At 44.2% G+C, this 16584-nt stretch overlaps 1 protein-coding gene across 8 annotated transcripts in view; it reads right to left on the reverse strand.

Moving 5' to 3' along the window:
* Nucleotides 1-16584, reverse strand: part of FRY (FRY microtubule binding protein) — a 645836-nt gene that overhangs the window by 334895 nt on the left and 294357 nt on the right. The window contains exon 1 of one of the 8 annotated variants that reach the window (XM_075337347.1): nucleotides 1074-1213. The exons of the other annotated variants lie outside the window; for them this stretch is intronic. Coding sequence (XP_075193462.1) covers nucleotides 1074-1134 — 61 coding nt within the window. The 5' untranslated portion in view covers nucleotides 1135-1213. Of the gene's footprint in view, nucleotides 1-1073; nucleotides 1214-16584 lie in introns of those variants that run through there. 8 annotated transcript variants of the gene reach the window in all.

Consider the following 16584-nt stretch of genomic DNA (forward strand, 5'->3'; position numbering starts at 1 on the left):
CTTGTAGTTTTAAAAACTAAATGGAGATTACTGCACATTTCAGCTCACAGAGCTAGATACACAAGCAAGAAAAATCAGTTTTGGAATAATTATCACTAGTCTATTGCTGATCTAGAACACAAGCCTCCTCAAATTGTGAGATACAGATGTACAGAGATTACAGAGAGGAGTAATCTGCAGTTTAACATGTGATTGCAGGTAATCCTAGCAGATTATCGGAATTCAGTGTATTAACAATGCAGCTCTATAGTCCCCGCAGTTTATATAGCGCCAACATATTCCACAGCGCTGTACAAAGATAGTCACCATGCGACTCCTTATATCAGACACACATATTAATGGTCCATTTCATATCGTAATTCAGCGTATTAACAATGCAGCTCTATAGTCCCCACAGTTTATATAGCACCAACATATTCCATAGCGCTGTACAAAGATAGTCACCATGCGACTCCTTATTTTAGACACACATATTAATGGTCCATTTCATATCGTAATTCACCGTATTAACAACGCAGCTCTATTTTCCCCGCAGTTTATATAGCGCCAACATATTCCACAGCGCTGTACAAAGATAGTCAGCATGCGACTCCTTATTTCAGACCCACAGATTAATGGTCCATTTCATAGGAAGCCGTTTGACCTTCTAGTATATTTTTGGAGTGTGGATGGAAAAAGTAGTAATCGGAGGCAACCCATCCAAACTCTAGATGATACCGCTGGTTGGATTTATAGCCCAGACCCCAGCGCTACAACCGTGCCATCGTATAGAAAATGAGCTCTGTCCATTCATCCCCCTAAAATGACTTTATGGAAATTATTACATAAGGACCAGAAGCCGGCAGAATAGTTTATAGGCACCAAAAGGTAGAAAATATCTGTCCACACACACATATACATATATACACACACATTATATATACAATACATAGACACATACACACATTATATATACTAATGTGTATATAATATATATATATATATATATATATATATATATATATATATATATATATATATATATTACACACTCACACACATATATATCTGTACTGAGGATTACGGTGACCTACCAAGCCCCTTTATGAAGTTTACCACGCTAACTCGCCCCCAACAGATTGCAGTGGTCTCCATAAGCTTGAGGTTAGAAGTCCAGGGGGTGTAATGAATCCGGGGTACACAGTCCAGAGGGGTGAAGTAGGTGCAGCATAATCCCGCTCTGCCAGGGTATCCTACAGTTTAGCAGCGGACCGATGCTCCGAATGGATAAAAATCCCTCCGAAGGTCCGTGTGGTTCTGCATTACGGAACGCCCACTGTTTTTAAGCTGAGGTATGAAAGGGGTCATTTTTAGCCTCCCTGTGTAATCACACCTACAACTTGTACAGGGTCTATATTTATCCACTGTACGTGCACGGCTGACATATCAGACGAACTTCTCTCCAAGAACATGACACTAAGTAATGCGGAGCACAGTAAACAAGGACGCCTCACAGACAATATGCGTTACTGGTGAGCAGGAGAGGGATCCGCATCACAGGAGAGCGGAAAAGTCACCATGGTGGAGTCGGATAAGGTGCGGAAAGCAGCTCTGTCGCTAACCCAAGAATTACAGCATATCTGTCACCAAAGCTACATATATTAATAAACAGATCTTTGACCTAATGAGACTGGTGTGCTGACTTCAAATCAAATAATAATAAAAAAAAAAAAAAAAAAGTCTTAAAGTGTCCCTGCCCAATTAAAAAAAAAAAACAAAAAAAAAAACCTCTCCTTTTTTATACTTTCTATTAAAAAAAATATTTTTTACTTTATTTTTAGGTATTGTGCCTTTCATTAAAAGATTTACTTCCATCTCCAAGATCCTATCCCAATATGTAGTAGGTGTAATAATAATATTAGCAAATACCTCCTATTAGAAATGTAGTATAGTTCTCCTGATATAGCCATGTCTCTTACCTAATGTGCAGGATATTGTAGCTTAGGTATCCATGGTTATGACCACGAGCAACTAAGGCCGGGTACACATTTCCGGCTTTTCGCCGGTTTGATGGATGCGGTGCACGCCAGTACAGTGTATACAGCACACTGGCAGCACAGCAAGCGCCGGTCACATGCTGTCATGTGATAGGAGCATGTGACCCGGAGGTTGCGGCACTGCCGCTGTATTGTATCATACTGTACTGGCGTGCGCCGCATCCGTCAAACCGGCGAAAAGCCGGATATGTGTACCCGGCCTAACTGTCACTATATGTGTGGTCGTAACCATGGATACCTAAAGTCCTGCAATGCACTGCACATGAGCTAAGCGACATAGTCAATCAGAAGAACTATACTACATTTCAAATAGGAGGTATTTGCTAATATTATTATTATTACACCTAGTACATATTGGGATAGGATCTTGGAAATGGAAATACCACTTTAAGAATTAATCTCTGGCTGCAGGCTATTAGAAAAAAACAAACCGCGCTGTACTCTCCTTCTCGGTGTACACCAGTGAGTCTCAATGCCAGGCTTTGTTGGCGGCGCTGAGGTCCCTTTGACAGCCAATAAGGGAGATCAATTTATACCTCATTGATTGGCGTCAGCACTGTAGGCAAAGCCAGACATCGGGAGAAACGTCAACCGTCGCCCATGGACCTGGGGATGGTGAGTACAGCGCAGTTTGTGCCTTTATAATAGACTGCAGTCAGTTAACGTTTAATGAAAGAGCACAAACACTTTAGAAAGTTACTTGAACCTGTGAATGGCACTACGTTCCCTCATGAAGGTCTGTACAAAGCATTGGTGATTTGGCATAATGTATGGTAACCTGGCCTCTATCGTCCTCTTTCCAGGGACGCAAACAGCTCGGTATTACATTTATTAGGCCGTACGACCATTTCTCCAACATGTCCTAGGAGACGTTTTTTCAACATGACAACACTAGGCCACACAATTCTGGTGCTACTCTGAGGAGCCTGGGCGGCCTAAACGTGCCATCATGGCCTGCATCGTCTCCGGACTTTTCTCCCATGGACCACGTCTGGGCCATCATTGAAGACTATCGTGCCCAAAGTGCATTCAGTGTGGCAGAACATTCCTCACACCACCATTAATAACCTCACTGATTGCAGACAAGAATATAAGGCCCTGTGCTCACTAAACATTTTTGCTGCGTCTTTTTGAGGCGTTTTGACCGCGTTTTGTGCTGAAAACGCTGTGACATTGCTTCCCCAGCAATATCTATGGGTTTTCAGAAGTGCTGTCCGCACACAGCGGTTTTTTGTAGCTGCGTTTTTGTGGCGACCACAAAAACGCAGCATGTCAATTCTTTCCATGTTTTTCACTGCATTTTTCACTCATTGAATACAGTGCACAAAAACGCTGCCAAAAATGTGGTAAAAACGCTGTTTTTTTTGCCGCGGGTGCGTTTTTGTGCGTTTTTTGAGGACAAAAAGGCAGCGTGAAAAAAACGCCTAATGTGCACATAGATTTTTGCATGGCTCTCATACTGAATAAATTGAGAAGTTCTGAAAACGTTGGGCCTGATTTATGGAAGCTTTGCACCAGAAATCAGGCATAAAAGCTTTGAAAAGTAGCAAACTTCATGTGAAACTCTGAATTGCGCATAAATTTTGCGGCTTTTTGGGGTTTCCACATCACTTTCTCCAAGCTCTAACAAAATATGCAAAGCTGGGGTGTACAGGGGCGCGGTGAAACGCCACAGCTCGTATACTTCATGACAAGCTGTGAGATGCCATCCTCCAGAAATCGCACTCCAGTACCTGACTAGACTGAGATGTTTCGGGTAGTGCACAGTTAGGCGCCGTTCATTAAACACTCCATGTTAATGAAGAACATGCACCTCTTTATGACTCAGGAACATCTGACCTCGGCACGCCTTCTTGTGAACGCCGGTCATGATAAATTGGGCCCTTTGTTTCCATTTTTTCATCATTTGCATATCATTATCACGTCTGTCCATCTTATGATTTCCAGAACTCCTTGACTTCTCCACTTCGGGTGTTATAACTTCAGTGTTGAGGAGTGTAGGTGCTTTGGACAGGAAATATATGGAATTGTGCACTTTGTATAGTGAGATAGACTATCTAGCACTGGTCAATTGTGCCTAATTAAGTAAATGGATCTGTTCCGTATCCCGAAAAAGTAGCACTTTGGCCTATGATCTGCACATCGTATTGCAATTTATTCCCTTAAAGTGAACCTGTCACATGCAATATGCACCCAGAACCACGAGCAGTTCTGGGTGTATATTGCTAATCCCGGCCTAACTATCCCAGCATCAAGTAAAGAGATCTTTAGAAAAAGTATTTCTTTAGATCCTTTATGATATGCTAATGAGCACAGGGACTAGTCGCAATGGCGTGATTTTCCCAGACTAGTCCGTCCTCAGGTGCGTGCTAACGTGCTAGTCAATTTCCATTGCCCAGCATCATCAGTAGTGGTGACGTGCGTAACTGTGTCCGTTTTCACCGACTCAGACGCCGGGTTTAGGCTCAGTGTGTTTCCCCCAGCAATAACGGTCATGCGCACTATGAAGCCAGGTGTCCCGGCTTTAGAGAAATCTAGTGGACATGACCGGAAGTGCCTAAACCCGATGTCTGAGGCAGTGACAACGAACAAAGGTATGCGCGTCACTGCTGATGACACTGGGCAATGGGCATTGAATAGCATGTTAGCACACCCCTGTGAATGTGCTAACATGCTAAGAGGGTGGACTAGTCGGGGGAAGTAACACTCTTGCGACTAGTCTCAGCCCTCATTAGCATATCATAAAGGATCTTTAGAAATACTTTTTCTAAAGATCTCTTTATCTATGCTACTAGATACAGGGATAGATAGGCAGGGATTAGCAATATGCACCCAGAACTGTTCATGGTTCTGGATGCATATTGGACCTGACAGGTTCCCTTTAAAATGTGACAGAGTTGGCAAAAGCAGTAGTGGTGGGTTCAAGGAGAAGAAAAAAAAGCCCCTTTCTTTTGGAGGACAACCCCACACTAATCTCCTGGAGAATGGACACTTTGCGTTGTCTTTTATCCAGGTGCCTGATGATCACTACTCATCCACCATCTACTTATGGACCAGCAGCTTCGAATGTGACCCAATATCTAAAAAACGCACACTATACATATGTCCCATAAAGATCATTAGTATTCCAGCTGCTTCAGGCGATTAGAAGGAACGCTCTTACATTTCAGCGCTTAGCTCTTGCATAAAATAAAAGCATTACTAAGCCGAGCTGCGAGCAGACCTCAATGGTGTGTGTGTGCGCAGATGATTTCATCCAAGGCTGCAGATCCACATAATAACAAAGCACGCTCAGTTCTCACTTCTTGCCAAGAGTTTGTGAGAAACCACACACCCAAAAGGAAAAGTACACAGTGAACATCTGCCGGGGAAACAAGTCATCTTACTGGTTTATATGGTCAAAAAAAAAAAGACATGATGTAAAAACCAACTTTTAAGCACTTTGCTTACACAGCTAGCCAAAAAAAGTAGAAACTCAGGTAAGGCACAATTATCAAACCCTCAAGGGGAAAAGATATACATAAATGATCTAAAACAGATAAACCTATCATTATGTAGAAGAGGATAATTCTTCCCTTCAGCATCTGACCCTTGTTTCGCCAAAGGGCTTGAAGGTCCACATCTGAAGGTCCACCTGAAGAAGCAAGTAGAAATACACGTTTGTTCACAAGATCACCTCGTCATACACCAGTTCGGGTAATGTATACTAATCTTTTAAACACTCAAGATTATCTCTCAATCTACAAATCCATTTAGCTATAGGATGCAAACCCGGACCCAACATGAAATGGGACAGGAATGGAGTTAATCATACAGCAAATCATTGGGAAACCACAGAACAATTTGGTGGAAGACCACAGACCTCAGCAAATCGTGGCAAACCAAAAGGAATAGTATAATGACCTATAGTTTAGTCACCTTATTTCTGTATGAAGGGAAACAACGAAGCAAACAATGAAATAGAATTTAAAAAGAAAGACATGTAAAATGTATATATTAAAAAAAGAAAAAACATAATGGCCTACATACTAATCTGACAGAGGTCCCTTTCGTGGAAATCCATTGTCCTAGGGCTGTCCAAAGGCATATGTCCATGTACAGTTGAAATCAGAAGTTTACATACACTATCTAAAAAGACACATCTGCATGTTTTTCTCACTATCTGACATGAAATCAGAATAACCTTTTCCCGTTTTAGGTCAATTAGGAACAAAAATTATTTATATTTGCCAAATGCCAGAATAATGAGAGAGGGAATGTTTTAAGGCATTTTTATTACTTTCTGCAAATTCAAAAGTTTACATACACTAAGAACACTATGCCTTTAAACAATATGGGACAGCCCATATGATGATGTCATGTCTTGGTACGCTTTTGATAGGTTTATTTGGAACATCTGAGTTAAATAGAGACACCTGTGGATGTATTTTAATGCACACCTGAAACACACTGCTTCTTTGTGTAGCATCATGGGAAAATCAAAAGAAATCTGCGAAGATCTCAGGAAGAGAATTGTGGATTTGCACAAGTCTTGTTCATCCTTGGGTGCAATTTCCAGATACCTGAAGGTGCCTTGTTCATCTGTACAAATAATTATACACAAGTACAAACAACATAAGAATGTCCAGCCATGATACCACTCAGGAACGAGAGGAGTTACGTGTACCAGAGATGAATGTGCTTGTGTCAGAGATTTGCATATCAACCCAAGGATAAAAGAAAAAGACCTTGCGAAGATGCCGGTGGACGCTGGTAAGATTGTGTTATTATTCACAGTGGAATAAGTACTGTATCAACATGGGCTTAAAGGCCATTCTGCAAGGAAGAAGCCATTACTCCAAAAGAAACATTAAAAAAAACAGCTTAATGTTTGCAAATGTACACAGGAACAAAAACTTTAATTTTTGGAGACATGTGGTCTGACAAAACTAAAATTGAACTGTTTGGCCATAATGACCATTGTTACGTTTGGAGGAAAAAGGGAGAAGCTTTGAAGCCTAAGAAGAACACCATTGCAACTATGAAACATGGGGGTGGCAACATCATGTTGTGGGGTTGTTTTACTGCAGGAGGGACCCGGTGCACTTCACAAAATAGATGGCATCATGAGGAAAGAAGATTATGTGGCAATACTGAAGCAACATCTCAAGACATCAGCCAGGAACTTAAAGCTTGGGCGGAAATGGGTCTTTTAAATGGACAATGACCCAAAGCATACTGCCAAACTGGTGACAAGGTGGCTTAAGGATAACAAAGTAAATGTTTTGGAGTGGCCATCACAAAGCCCTGACCTCAGTCCTACTGAAAATTTATGAGTAAAGCTGAAAGGGCTGACGCAAGCAAGGCGACCTACATAGATGGTTCACTTACACCAGTTCACACAAGCATGGTAGTGCCCGCACATCACTAGTTATGACTCGTACTGAGTAGCACAGCATGGTAGTGCTGTCTCATCTCTACTTACGAGTACCAGAGCATGGTAGTACAAGCTCATCACTAGTTGCAACTAGTACTGAGCATCTGAGCATGGCAGTGCCCGCTCATCACTAGTAGTCACAATACCCAATATTCTCCTTCTGCTGTCACTAACTCCATATTGAAGATCAGTGTACTGTCCTCATTTCAATAATGGAGACTGCGAGGCATGGGGGGCTAAGCACTGTGCAAAGTCAATAGGGTATGCTGAAAAAAATATATATTATAAATGTATTGTCATATTTCATATATGAGGTAAGAGTGCTTTAAGGAGTTAACAAAATGTAGGAGAAATGTTGGATTTGTAGAGGACATTTCTCTTCCTCAAGGTTTTGCTCAGAAAGTCCATGTTATTATGACTCAAGAACAAGGGGAGCTCAGGACTCCTGTCTTGAAGTCTATTGTTTTATTTTCATAACTAAACACTTTTCTTTGTAAAAGGGCAAAAACCAGGAGGCTGAGAATTATGTTTAGGAAATCAGAACATTTCCATCTGGCTGGAAACCAAAAGAACATTTCTCATTGTTAACTGCAGATGGAATAATCTGTGCACTAAAGAAAGACTTCGAGGAATAAAGCATTTATTTGAATAAGAAACTTCACACACTTTTTATTCATATCCTTCCATTGAAAATAAAAATTGTAAAATTATTCCAGTAGCAAAATAAATATACATGGTTGAAGCAGCGGACGGGAATCTGGAGCAGCGGTTCCATGTGCTTTCTATGTGATCTATTCTTGCTGTATCTAGTAATTAGAGTTGAGCGCGGTTCGCGGTTCGAGGTTCTCCAGTTCGCGGCTCGAGTGATTTTGGGGGCTGTTCTAGATAGAACTAGAACTCAAGCTTTTTGCTAAAGCTCGATAGTTCTAGATACGTTCGAGAACGGTTCTAGCAGCAAAAAGCAGGGCTTTTTACAGCTACAGTGTGCAGGAGCCATCGCTGGCAGCCTGCCAGAAGCTGGTAACCAAGATAAACAAAGCGCTTTGGTTAGTAACCCGATGTTTATCCTAGTTACATGCAGGAAGCCCACACTTCCCCGCTCAGCTCGCTCCGCCCCCTCCTGCACGCAGCATGTACATACATATACACACACACACACACACGTCCCCAGCCATGCAGTCCACGACACTGACGTCCTCCTGGCACTCTGCACACATGGTCCCGCTTGGCTTACCTGCGGTGATGAAGTCCCGACCTCAGCGCTGTCACTGTCCTCCATGGTCGCCGCTTGTCACATCACCTTCTCTCGCTTCCGACCCGAGACTGACTAGCGGTGACGTCACGGGCCTCTCGCGATACTTGGCTGTGAAGGCGGCGGTCATTGAACTCAGTGACAGGTGCTGTCGGCAGTGCAGGAGATCAGCGCAGGTAATGTACCTCGCTGACAGCAGCACTTGTCATCCCCTGCAGTGACCTGGGCTGACCTATTGATGTTAGCTCAGGTCACTGCATTGCTCTCCCAGCCAATAGGGAACATTCTGCTCTTCATTGACTGGGACAGTGTGGATCGTCATGGCAACCCCTTGGATTACACCAGACCTGGATTTGTTTTTCTTTCTAATAAATTAAAGAGGGAATGTATTGGGGAGTATTTTTTCAAATAAAAATGTGTTTGTCATCTATTTTTTTTTATTACTGACTGGGTTGGTGATGTCGGGTATCTGATAGACGCCTGACCTCACCAACCCCAGGGCTTGATGCCAGGTGACATTACACATCTGGTATTAACCCCATATATTACCCCGTTTGCTACCGCACCAGGGCGCGGGATGAGCTGGGGCGAAGCACCAGGATTGGCACATCTAATGGATGCGCCACTTCTGGGGCGGCTGCGGCCTGATATTTTTAGGCTGGGGAGAGTCCAATAATCATGGACCTCCCTAGTCTGAGAATATCAGACCCCAGCTGTCTGCTTTACCTTGGCTGGTGATCCAATTTTGGGGGGACCCCTACGTGTTTTTTTTTTTAATTATTTATTTAAATTTAAAATAACAGCGTGGGGTGCCCTCAGTTTTGGATTACCAGCCAAGGTGAGGTTGCCAGCTGTGGTCTGCAGGCTGCAGCCGTCTGCTTTACCCTAGCTGGCTACAAAAATAGGGGGAACCCTACGTTATTACGTTATTTTTTTTTTTTCATTTTTTTGGCTAAATACAAAGCTAATCACCCCTTAGTGCCACATGAAAGGCACCAAAGGGTGCAAAATTACAAAATGCAGGAGAGTGGGACATTATGTGTCTTTCTGCCATTATAATGACAGAAAAGACTGATATGAAGTGCACAAGCACAAGAAAATCACCAGAGCGCTCTACGCTGTGAAAAGCAGTAGAAAATGGCACTGGAGTGAACATGTGACCGCCTCATGTAGGATGAAGCTATGGATCCTGGGTAAATTTATGCATTTACCCTCCTTCAGTTTTTTTGCAGTACACAAAAAAAACGGAAGGCACACGGATGACAAACAGATGACATACGGACCGTCTACGGAATGGAAACGGATGCCACACGGATGCACCCGTGAAAAAAAACGGACTGTTTTTTGCAGACCGCAAAAATGGATCGGTCGTGTTAATGTAGCCTTATTCTGATCTGCCGTTTATAAACAGCAGGCAGAAATAAGTGAATAACGCCCCCCAGCGTCAGAAAATATCCGGGGTTTCAGGGCTAGCTGAGACCCTGGAGATCATGATTCAGGACGGTTTTTCCGGTCCCCGCTCACGTGATCACAGGCATACACCGTACACCGATGATCACGATACAGTAAATGACAGCGCCGGTAAAAAATTACTTATCTCCCATCTGGCATGAACAAACATGATAAATCTCCTACCCGGTCCCCCGGTGTCGCCAAAGTGCCCCCCCTGATGCCCTCCCAGAAATCCAAGATGGCCGCGCGCACAGCAGCGCGCCGGCCGCATTCACCCTACTGCTCTGATTTCTGTCGCATGTGCCATGACACATGCGACAGAAAACTCCTCCCCAGGCCCTGCCAGGTCACCCCCTATAACCCCACCGGTGTTCCCCGGTGTCCCACGGTACCTGTGCAGCGTTGATCCCCCCACGGCCCTCTCCTTCACAATAGACGCTGCCGCATGCACAGAGCGGCTGTCAGCTCAGCTTCCTGTGTTCAGACACAGTGAGTGGTGGTTATGCATCTGTAAGCTAAATGGGCGGCACGGTGGCTCAGTGGTTAGCACTGCAGTCTTGCAGCGCTGAGGTCCTGGGTTCAATTCTCACCAAGGACACCATCTGCAAGGAGTTTGTATGTTCTCCCCGTGTTTGCGTGGGTTTCCTCCGGGTACTCCGGTTTCCTCCCACACTCCAAAGACATACAGCGCTATGGAATTAATAACGCTATATAAATGAATAAATTATTATTATTACTGCAATGCCCTGCTCATGAGGTAAGGAACATAATTGATCAGGAGAGCTATATACTACATTTCCAAATGGAGGGATTTGCTTTTATAGTTTCCCTGCTGAACGACTACCAAACATGAGAGTCCATTATACGCCACAAGAAAACACATCTAAATAGCGAGCTCTGTTGTTAAGTATTCATTCAGCTGGATAACTGGACTTAAAGGGGTATTCCATCTCCAACATCCTATCCCCAATATATAGTAGGTAGAATAGCAATAATATCAGCAAATACCAATATTTGGAAATGTAGAATAGTTCTCCTGATTAGGCATGCCCTTACCTCATGATCAGGGCATTGCAGCTTTGGTAGCAGCCATTACGACATGGACTCTGCTGCTGTGGACCCGGGGAGAGTGAGTGCAGATTCATTGCACCCACACTCCTCACATGAAGGGTCCGCACTCCTAGAAAATGGGGGATACGTTCCCTGAGTGTCCCCCCCCCATATTCTAGACGGTCCAGAGTCGTCGTGGGACCCCTTTATTTTTTTTCTTACAATAAATTGGTGAAAGAGGAAATGTTTTGGGGACTGTTTTTTCAAATACATTTCTTTTGTCGATTTTTTTTTTTGTTAGTACTGACAGTTTATGATGTTGGGTATCTAATAGACACCATGACATCACAAACTGCTGTGCTTGATCTCAGGTGACTTTACAGCTAGTATCAACCCGATTTATTACCCCGTTTGCCACTGCACCAGGGCACGGGATGAGCTGGGGTGAAGCGCCAGGATTGGCGCATCTAGTGGATGCGCCACGTCTGGGGTGCCTGCGGCCTGCTATTTTTAGGCTGTGAAGGCCCAATAACTATGGACCTTCCCACCCTGAGAATACCAGACCACAGCTGTCCGCTTTACATTGGCTGGTGATCCAATTTGGGGGGGACCCTACTTTTATTGTGTAATTATTAATATTTATAAAATAATTATAAAAAAAGAGCCTGGGGGGACCTCCACATTGGATCCCCAACCACGGTAAAGCTGCCAGCTGTGGTTTTCAGGCTACAGCCGTCTGCTTTACCCTAGCTGGCTATCAAAAATGGGGGGACCCAACGTCATTTTTTTTTTAACTATTTTTTAAATAGAAAAAATTAATGGGCTTCCCTGTATTTTGATTGCCAACCAAGGTAACAGCAGGCAGATGGGGGTGGCAACCCGTAGCTGTCTGCTTTATCTGCGCTGACAATCAAAAATACCGCGGAGCGCTAAGTCATTTTTTTAAAGATTTATTTTTACAGCACTGTGATGTCCAGCAATCAAAATACAGGGAAGCCCATTTTGTTTTTAGTTATTTAAATAAATAATTAAAAAAAATATATATGGGCTCCCGCTGCATTTTTTGTATTGCTAGCTAAGGGTAATCCAAGCAGCTACTGGCTGCTAACCCCCACTGCTTGGTGTTACCTTCACTTCATAGAAATAAATACACAGACACAGACTCCATCTTTATTACCCCCTGTCAGCCCTCCACGATCCATGGTCTTCTGTCTTTCTCGTTCAACAAATGCAGCTCTGCTCCATCACTGCTGCATGGGGGAAGACGCTGCTGCTCCCCGTGCAGCCTTCACTCCGTGAGTGATCAGTGCTGCTGGTGTCAGCGGTAACGCTGACAGAAGCGTTACCATAGCAACGGTGCTCCCGGAGCCGCGGTTAGCGGTGACGTCACCGCTAACTGCGTTGCTATGGCAACGGTGATCTCCGTTAATGACCGGCTGTGTCAGCCGGTCCCTAACGGAACGGGGAGTCGACAGTGTCCTAGAGCATGTCGCCGGGTACACGGCGATACACAAATGTGCACCGTGTACCGGAGAGATGCACTCGCAGGTCCTACATGACGCGTCATAGTCATGTGACCAGTCTGTAGCCAATGAGACAATAGCCACGTGACTGGTCACATGGCTATTTTGACGTCACGATAGGTCCTGCATCACTGCTGGCAGTGCTGGTCACCGGGAGGATTCAGCGATCATCGGATGGAATAGCGGCATGAGACAGAGTGCAGGAGGGATCGCGGGGACCGGTAAGTGTTATGGCAATGTTTATTAACTGTTTGTGTACATTTATCATGCATTTTTATGTGTTTGTGATTGCCTCCCATTATATCCTATAGGTTCGAGTTTGGTTTGAGAAGGGCAAATATGCACTAAGTCCAGCTGTTGCAGTTGGTGATCACATAGCTGAGAAGCTCTTTATGGAGGCATGAAGGGAGCAAAAGCGGAGAAAGTGGTTATCTCTGAACGTTGGCCCAAACTGCATATGAGGAAAATGGAAGTCTCTAGTTTCCTGCACAGAGCCATTTGAGTTAGGGTCCCATAATATTGAGATATACCTGGTCACTGGCTACCGGGCTCACATGCATTGGCCAATACATAAGCTAAACATCTCTTCTGTTCAAATATTCCCATAACAGTAATGAAAATACCAGAGTACCCTTATATATTGTTAGCATTTTAGAGTGCAGCTGTAGGTGTTTTGTAGTTATATTGTGTTTTCAGCTAGCACCTATTCACACCTGTTGGATGTGCGGGTAAGTCTTGATATATTTGTACTTCATTTCTTTCTGACTGAGAACTCCACCCTGTCACCAGGCTGTGTTCACTGCCCTTTATAGCTGGAGCCTAGCTGCCCAGACTTGTAGGTTTTTAATCCAGATAGAGGCATTTGAGTTAGGGTCCTATAATATTGAGATATACCTTGTCACTGGTTACCAGGCTCACATGCATTGGCCAATACATAAGGTAAACATCTCTTTTGTTCAAATATTCCCATAACCGTAATGAAAATACCAGAGTACCCTTATTTATTGTTAGCATTTTAGTGTGCAGCTGTATGTGTTTTGTATTTATATTGTGTTTTCAGCTAGCCCCTGTTCACACCTGTTGGATGTGCGGGTTAGTCTTTTTTAGGCCCTGTGCGCACTTGCCGGTTTTTGCCGCGGATTTCTGCGGTTTCGCTGCATGTTATGCTCATAACATCTCTGCAGTGATTCAGCAGCAAAACCTATGGGAAGAAAAAATTCTGTGCACACTATGCGGATTTTGAGAGCTGCATGTTTTGCTGCGGTATTCCCGCAGCAAAAACAATTGCATGTCACTTCTTTTCCACACGTCGCTGCGGGATTTCACTCCATTGACTGCAATGTAATCGTGAAATATCGTAGGGAATAACGCAGGCAGCAAATTCTGTGCTGTTCATTGCGTTTTCCTGCGTTATTCCCTCCGGTATTTCGCGGTTTCGGGACATAATGTTCATCACTGCCTGCGGTTTGCAGGGAAGTGATGTCATTATGACAGGAAGAGGAAGCCGTGCAGAGAGAAAACACACATCACAGACACAGACATAGAACACGCACACCGCACTCACACACAGACACATAGAATACACATACAAGTCAAACGGACATATATATGAAAAAAAAAAAACAAAAAACACGTGGGCTCCGCTGTATTTTTACCGTCCAGCCGAGGTAAGCACACAGTGGCGGCCCGGTATTCTCAGGCTGGGGAGAGCGAGGGCCAGGGTTAATGTCCTTTCACCCCTCCCTCAGCCGAGAATATCAGCCCGCAGCTGCCCCGGGACTGTCGCACCCATTATGCGGCAGTACCGGAGTGTCCCCGGCTCTTCCAGATGCCGTGATGCGGTGGCAATCCAGGTAATAACGAGTTAATGGCGGCGGATCGCTGCCATTTAAGTCCAGGCTTGATCATGGCAGCGTCTATGTGACAGCTGACATGATCAACCCATAAGTAAAGTGAAAAAACACACACCGAAAAATCTTTTATTTTAAATTAAACACAAAAAAGCCCCCTTTTTCACCCCTTTATTAACCCCCCCGAAACACACAGCTCTGACGTAATCCACGTCCTGCGATGCTTGCATCCAGCTGCGACTGAGACTGCAATGAATACAGCCTCGCAACAAGACAGCAGAGGTAACCACAGGTCATTTCCCACGGCCGGTAATGTGAACAACACATTACCGCTCGGGAAAAACGCAGTGATCTGTCCTCTATCTACTATCTATCTATCTATCTATCTATCTACTATCTATCTACTATCTATCTCAGAAGGAACTTTTTTTTTTTTTTCAATGTGCTTTATTGCAATGAATGCATTAAAACACATGTACCAACTTGCACGCGGAAAAAAACGCGGCAATACCGCGAACAATACCGCGGTAAAACCGCAGCAAACCGCATGCGGTTTTCGGGTGCGGTTTGCCACGGTTTTTTACCGCGGGTGCGGTAATCTTTCAGACCCTGCGGAATTTTCTTAAGAAAACTACTCTTTCCAGTGCGTACAGGGCCTTAAATAGTTTCCCGCACAGTCAGTATACACCACAGAATATGAGGATGAACTGGACCACCAAGCAGCAAACTACTGGGGAATTGCTGGAGTAGATTTTCAGAAAAGCTAAGGAGTGGCACATGGATATCCGGAGTGTCAGTAGTGCTAGATTTACCAAATAAAATAAAGAAAAAGATTCTGCAAAATTTAAAGCTGATCCGTCACCAAATTTCACAATTCAAATTCAGACCTGCCAATCTGATTGACCGATCCTCAGTGTCCTTCTTTCCTGTTGCAGATATCTCTCACTGCTCAGTACAAGCTGCAATTGTCAATCAGGGAGAAGACTGAATACATAAGATTTATTAGGACTCTCACTCTTCATGGGATGACTGTTCAAACAAAGTACAGGCACTCTGTGCATCATGACTGTGCCTTTAATTTAAATGCACCTTCCCACCTGCTTGTTTTCCCTCATCTCCGCCCTCCTCTCTTTGATTGACAGCTCTGACTTCATAGAGCCAGAGAAAGGTGGAAATAAATGGAAAACAAGTAGGTGGAAAGGGGGCACTTAAAAAGGACCAACCACCAGGATTTTCATATATAAACTAAAGCCAGTGTTAGGCTACTTTCACACATCCGGTTTGAGCTCTGCGGCTCAATCCGGCTGTGAAAACTATGCAACGGATGCGGCGAAAACACCGCATCCTTTGCATAAGTTTTTACATGCAGCCCGTCCGTTTTTTTCCGGTTGTGGCATGCTACTGAGCATGCGCAGTGGAAAAAACCGCATGCGGCGAGCGGATGCGGTTTTTTCCGCATCGCGCCGCATCCAGCCTCCATAGGTATGCATTGAAAAATGCGCCACAGCGGCCGGATGCGGCGCAATGCGGTGTTTTTTGCCGGAGCAAAAAACGTTGCAGGGAACATTCGATCCGGCCGCGGCATCGGCTAAATCTGCCGCATGCGGCAAAAACCGGACCGAACGCAAGCCTCTGCGGCACAATACGGCACTAATGTAAGTCTATGCAAAAAAAACCCGCAACCGGCGTTACAAAAGCCGGTTGCGGTTTTTCTGCAGAATGCCGTATTGTGCCGCAGAGCAAAAATCCGGATGTGTGAAAGTAGCCTTATACTGGAACTATCATGCAGTTTCTAAACATACCGTTAGTTGTGAGATCTTATGTAGGCTTTCTGAAATATAGACAAGAAAAGTTTGCGAAATGCACTGTTATTTGATGAGAGATGCCACAGAATATCTAACAGATGGGTCGGGTTTTGCAGGTTATTCCTGCCCCAGTCTGCCTGACTGTCCTTCGTACCGTTATAACAACAGAGACGGGGAAGGAAGGACGGGGGGGGAAGGAA

The sequence above is a fragment of the Anomaloglossus baeobatrachus genome, chromosome 2 (genome assembly GCF_048569485.1).
Source record: "Anomaloglossus baeobatrachus isolate aAnoBae1 chromosome 2, aAnoBae1.hap1, whole genome shotgun sequence".
In the NCBI taxonomy this organism is placed as follows: Eukaryota; Metazoa; Chordata; class Amphibia; order Anura; family Aromobatidae; genus Anomaloglossus; species Anomaloglossus baeobatrachus.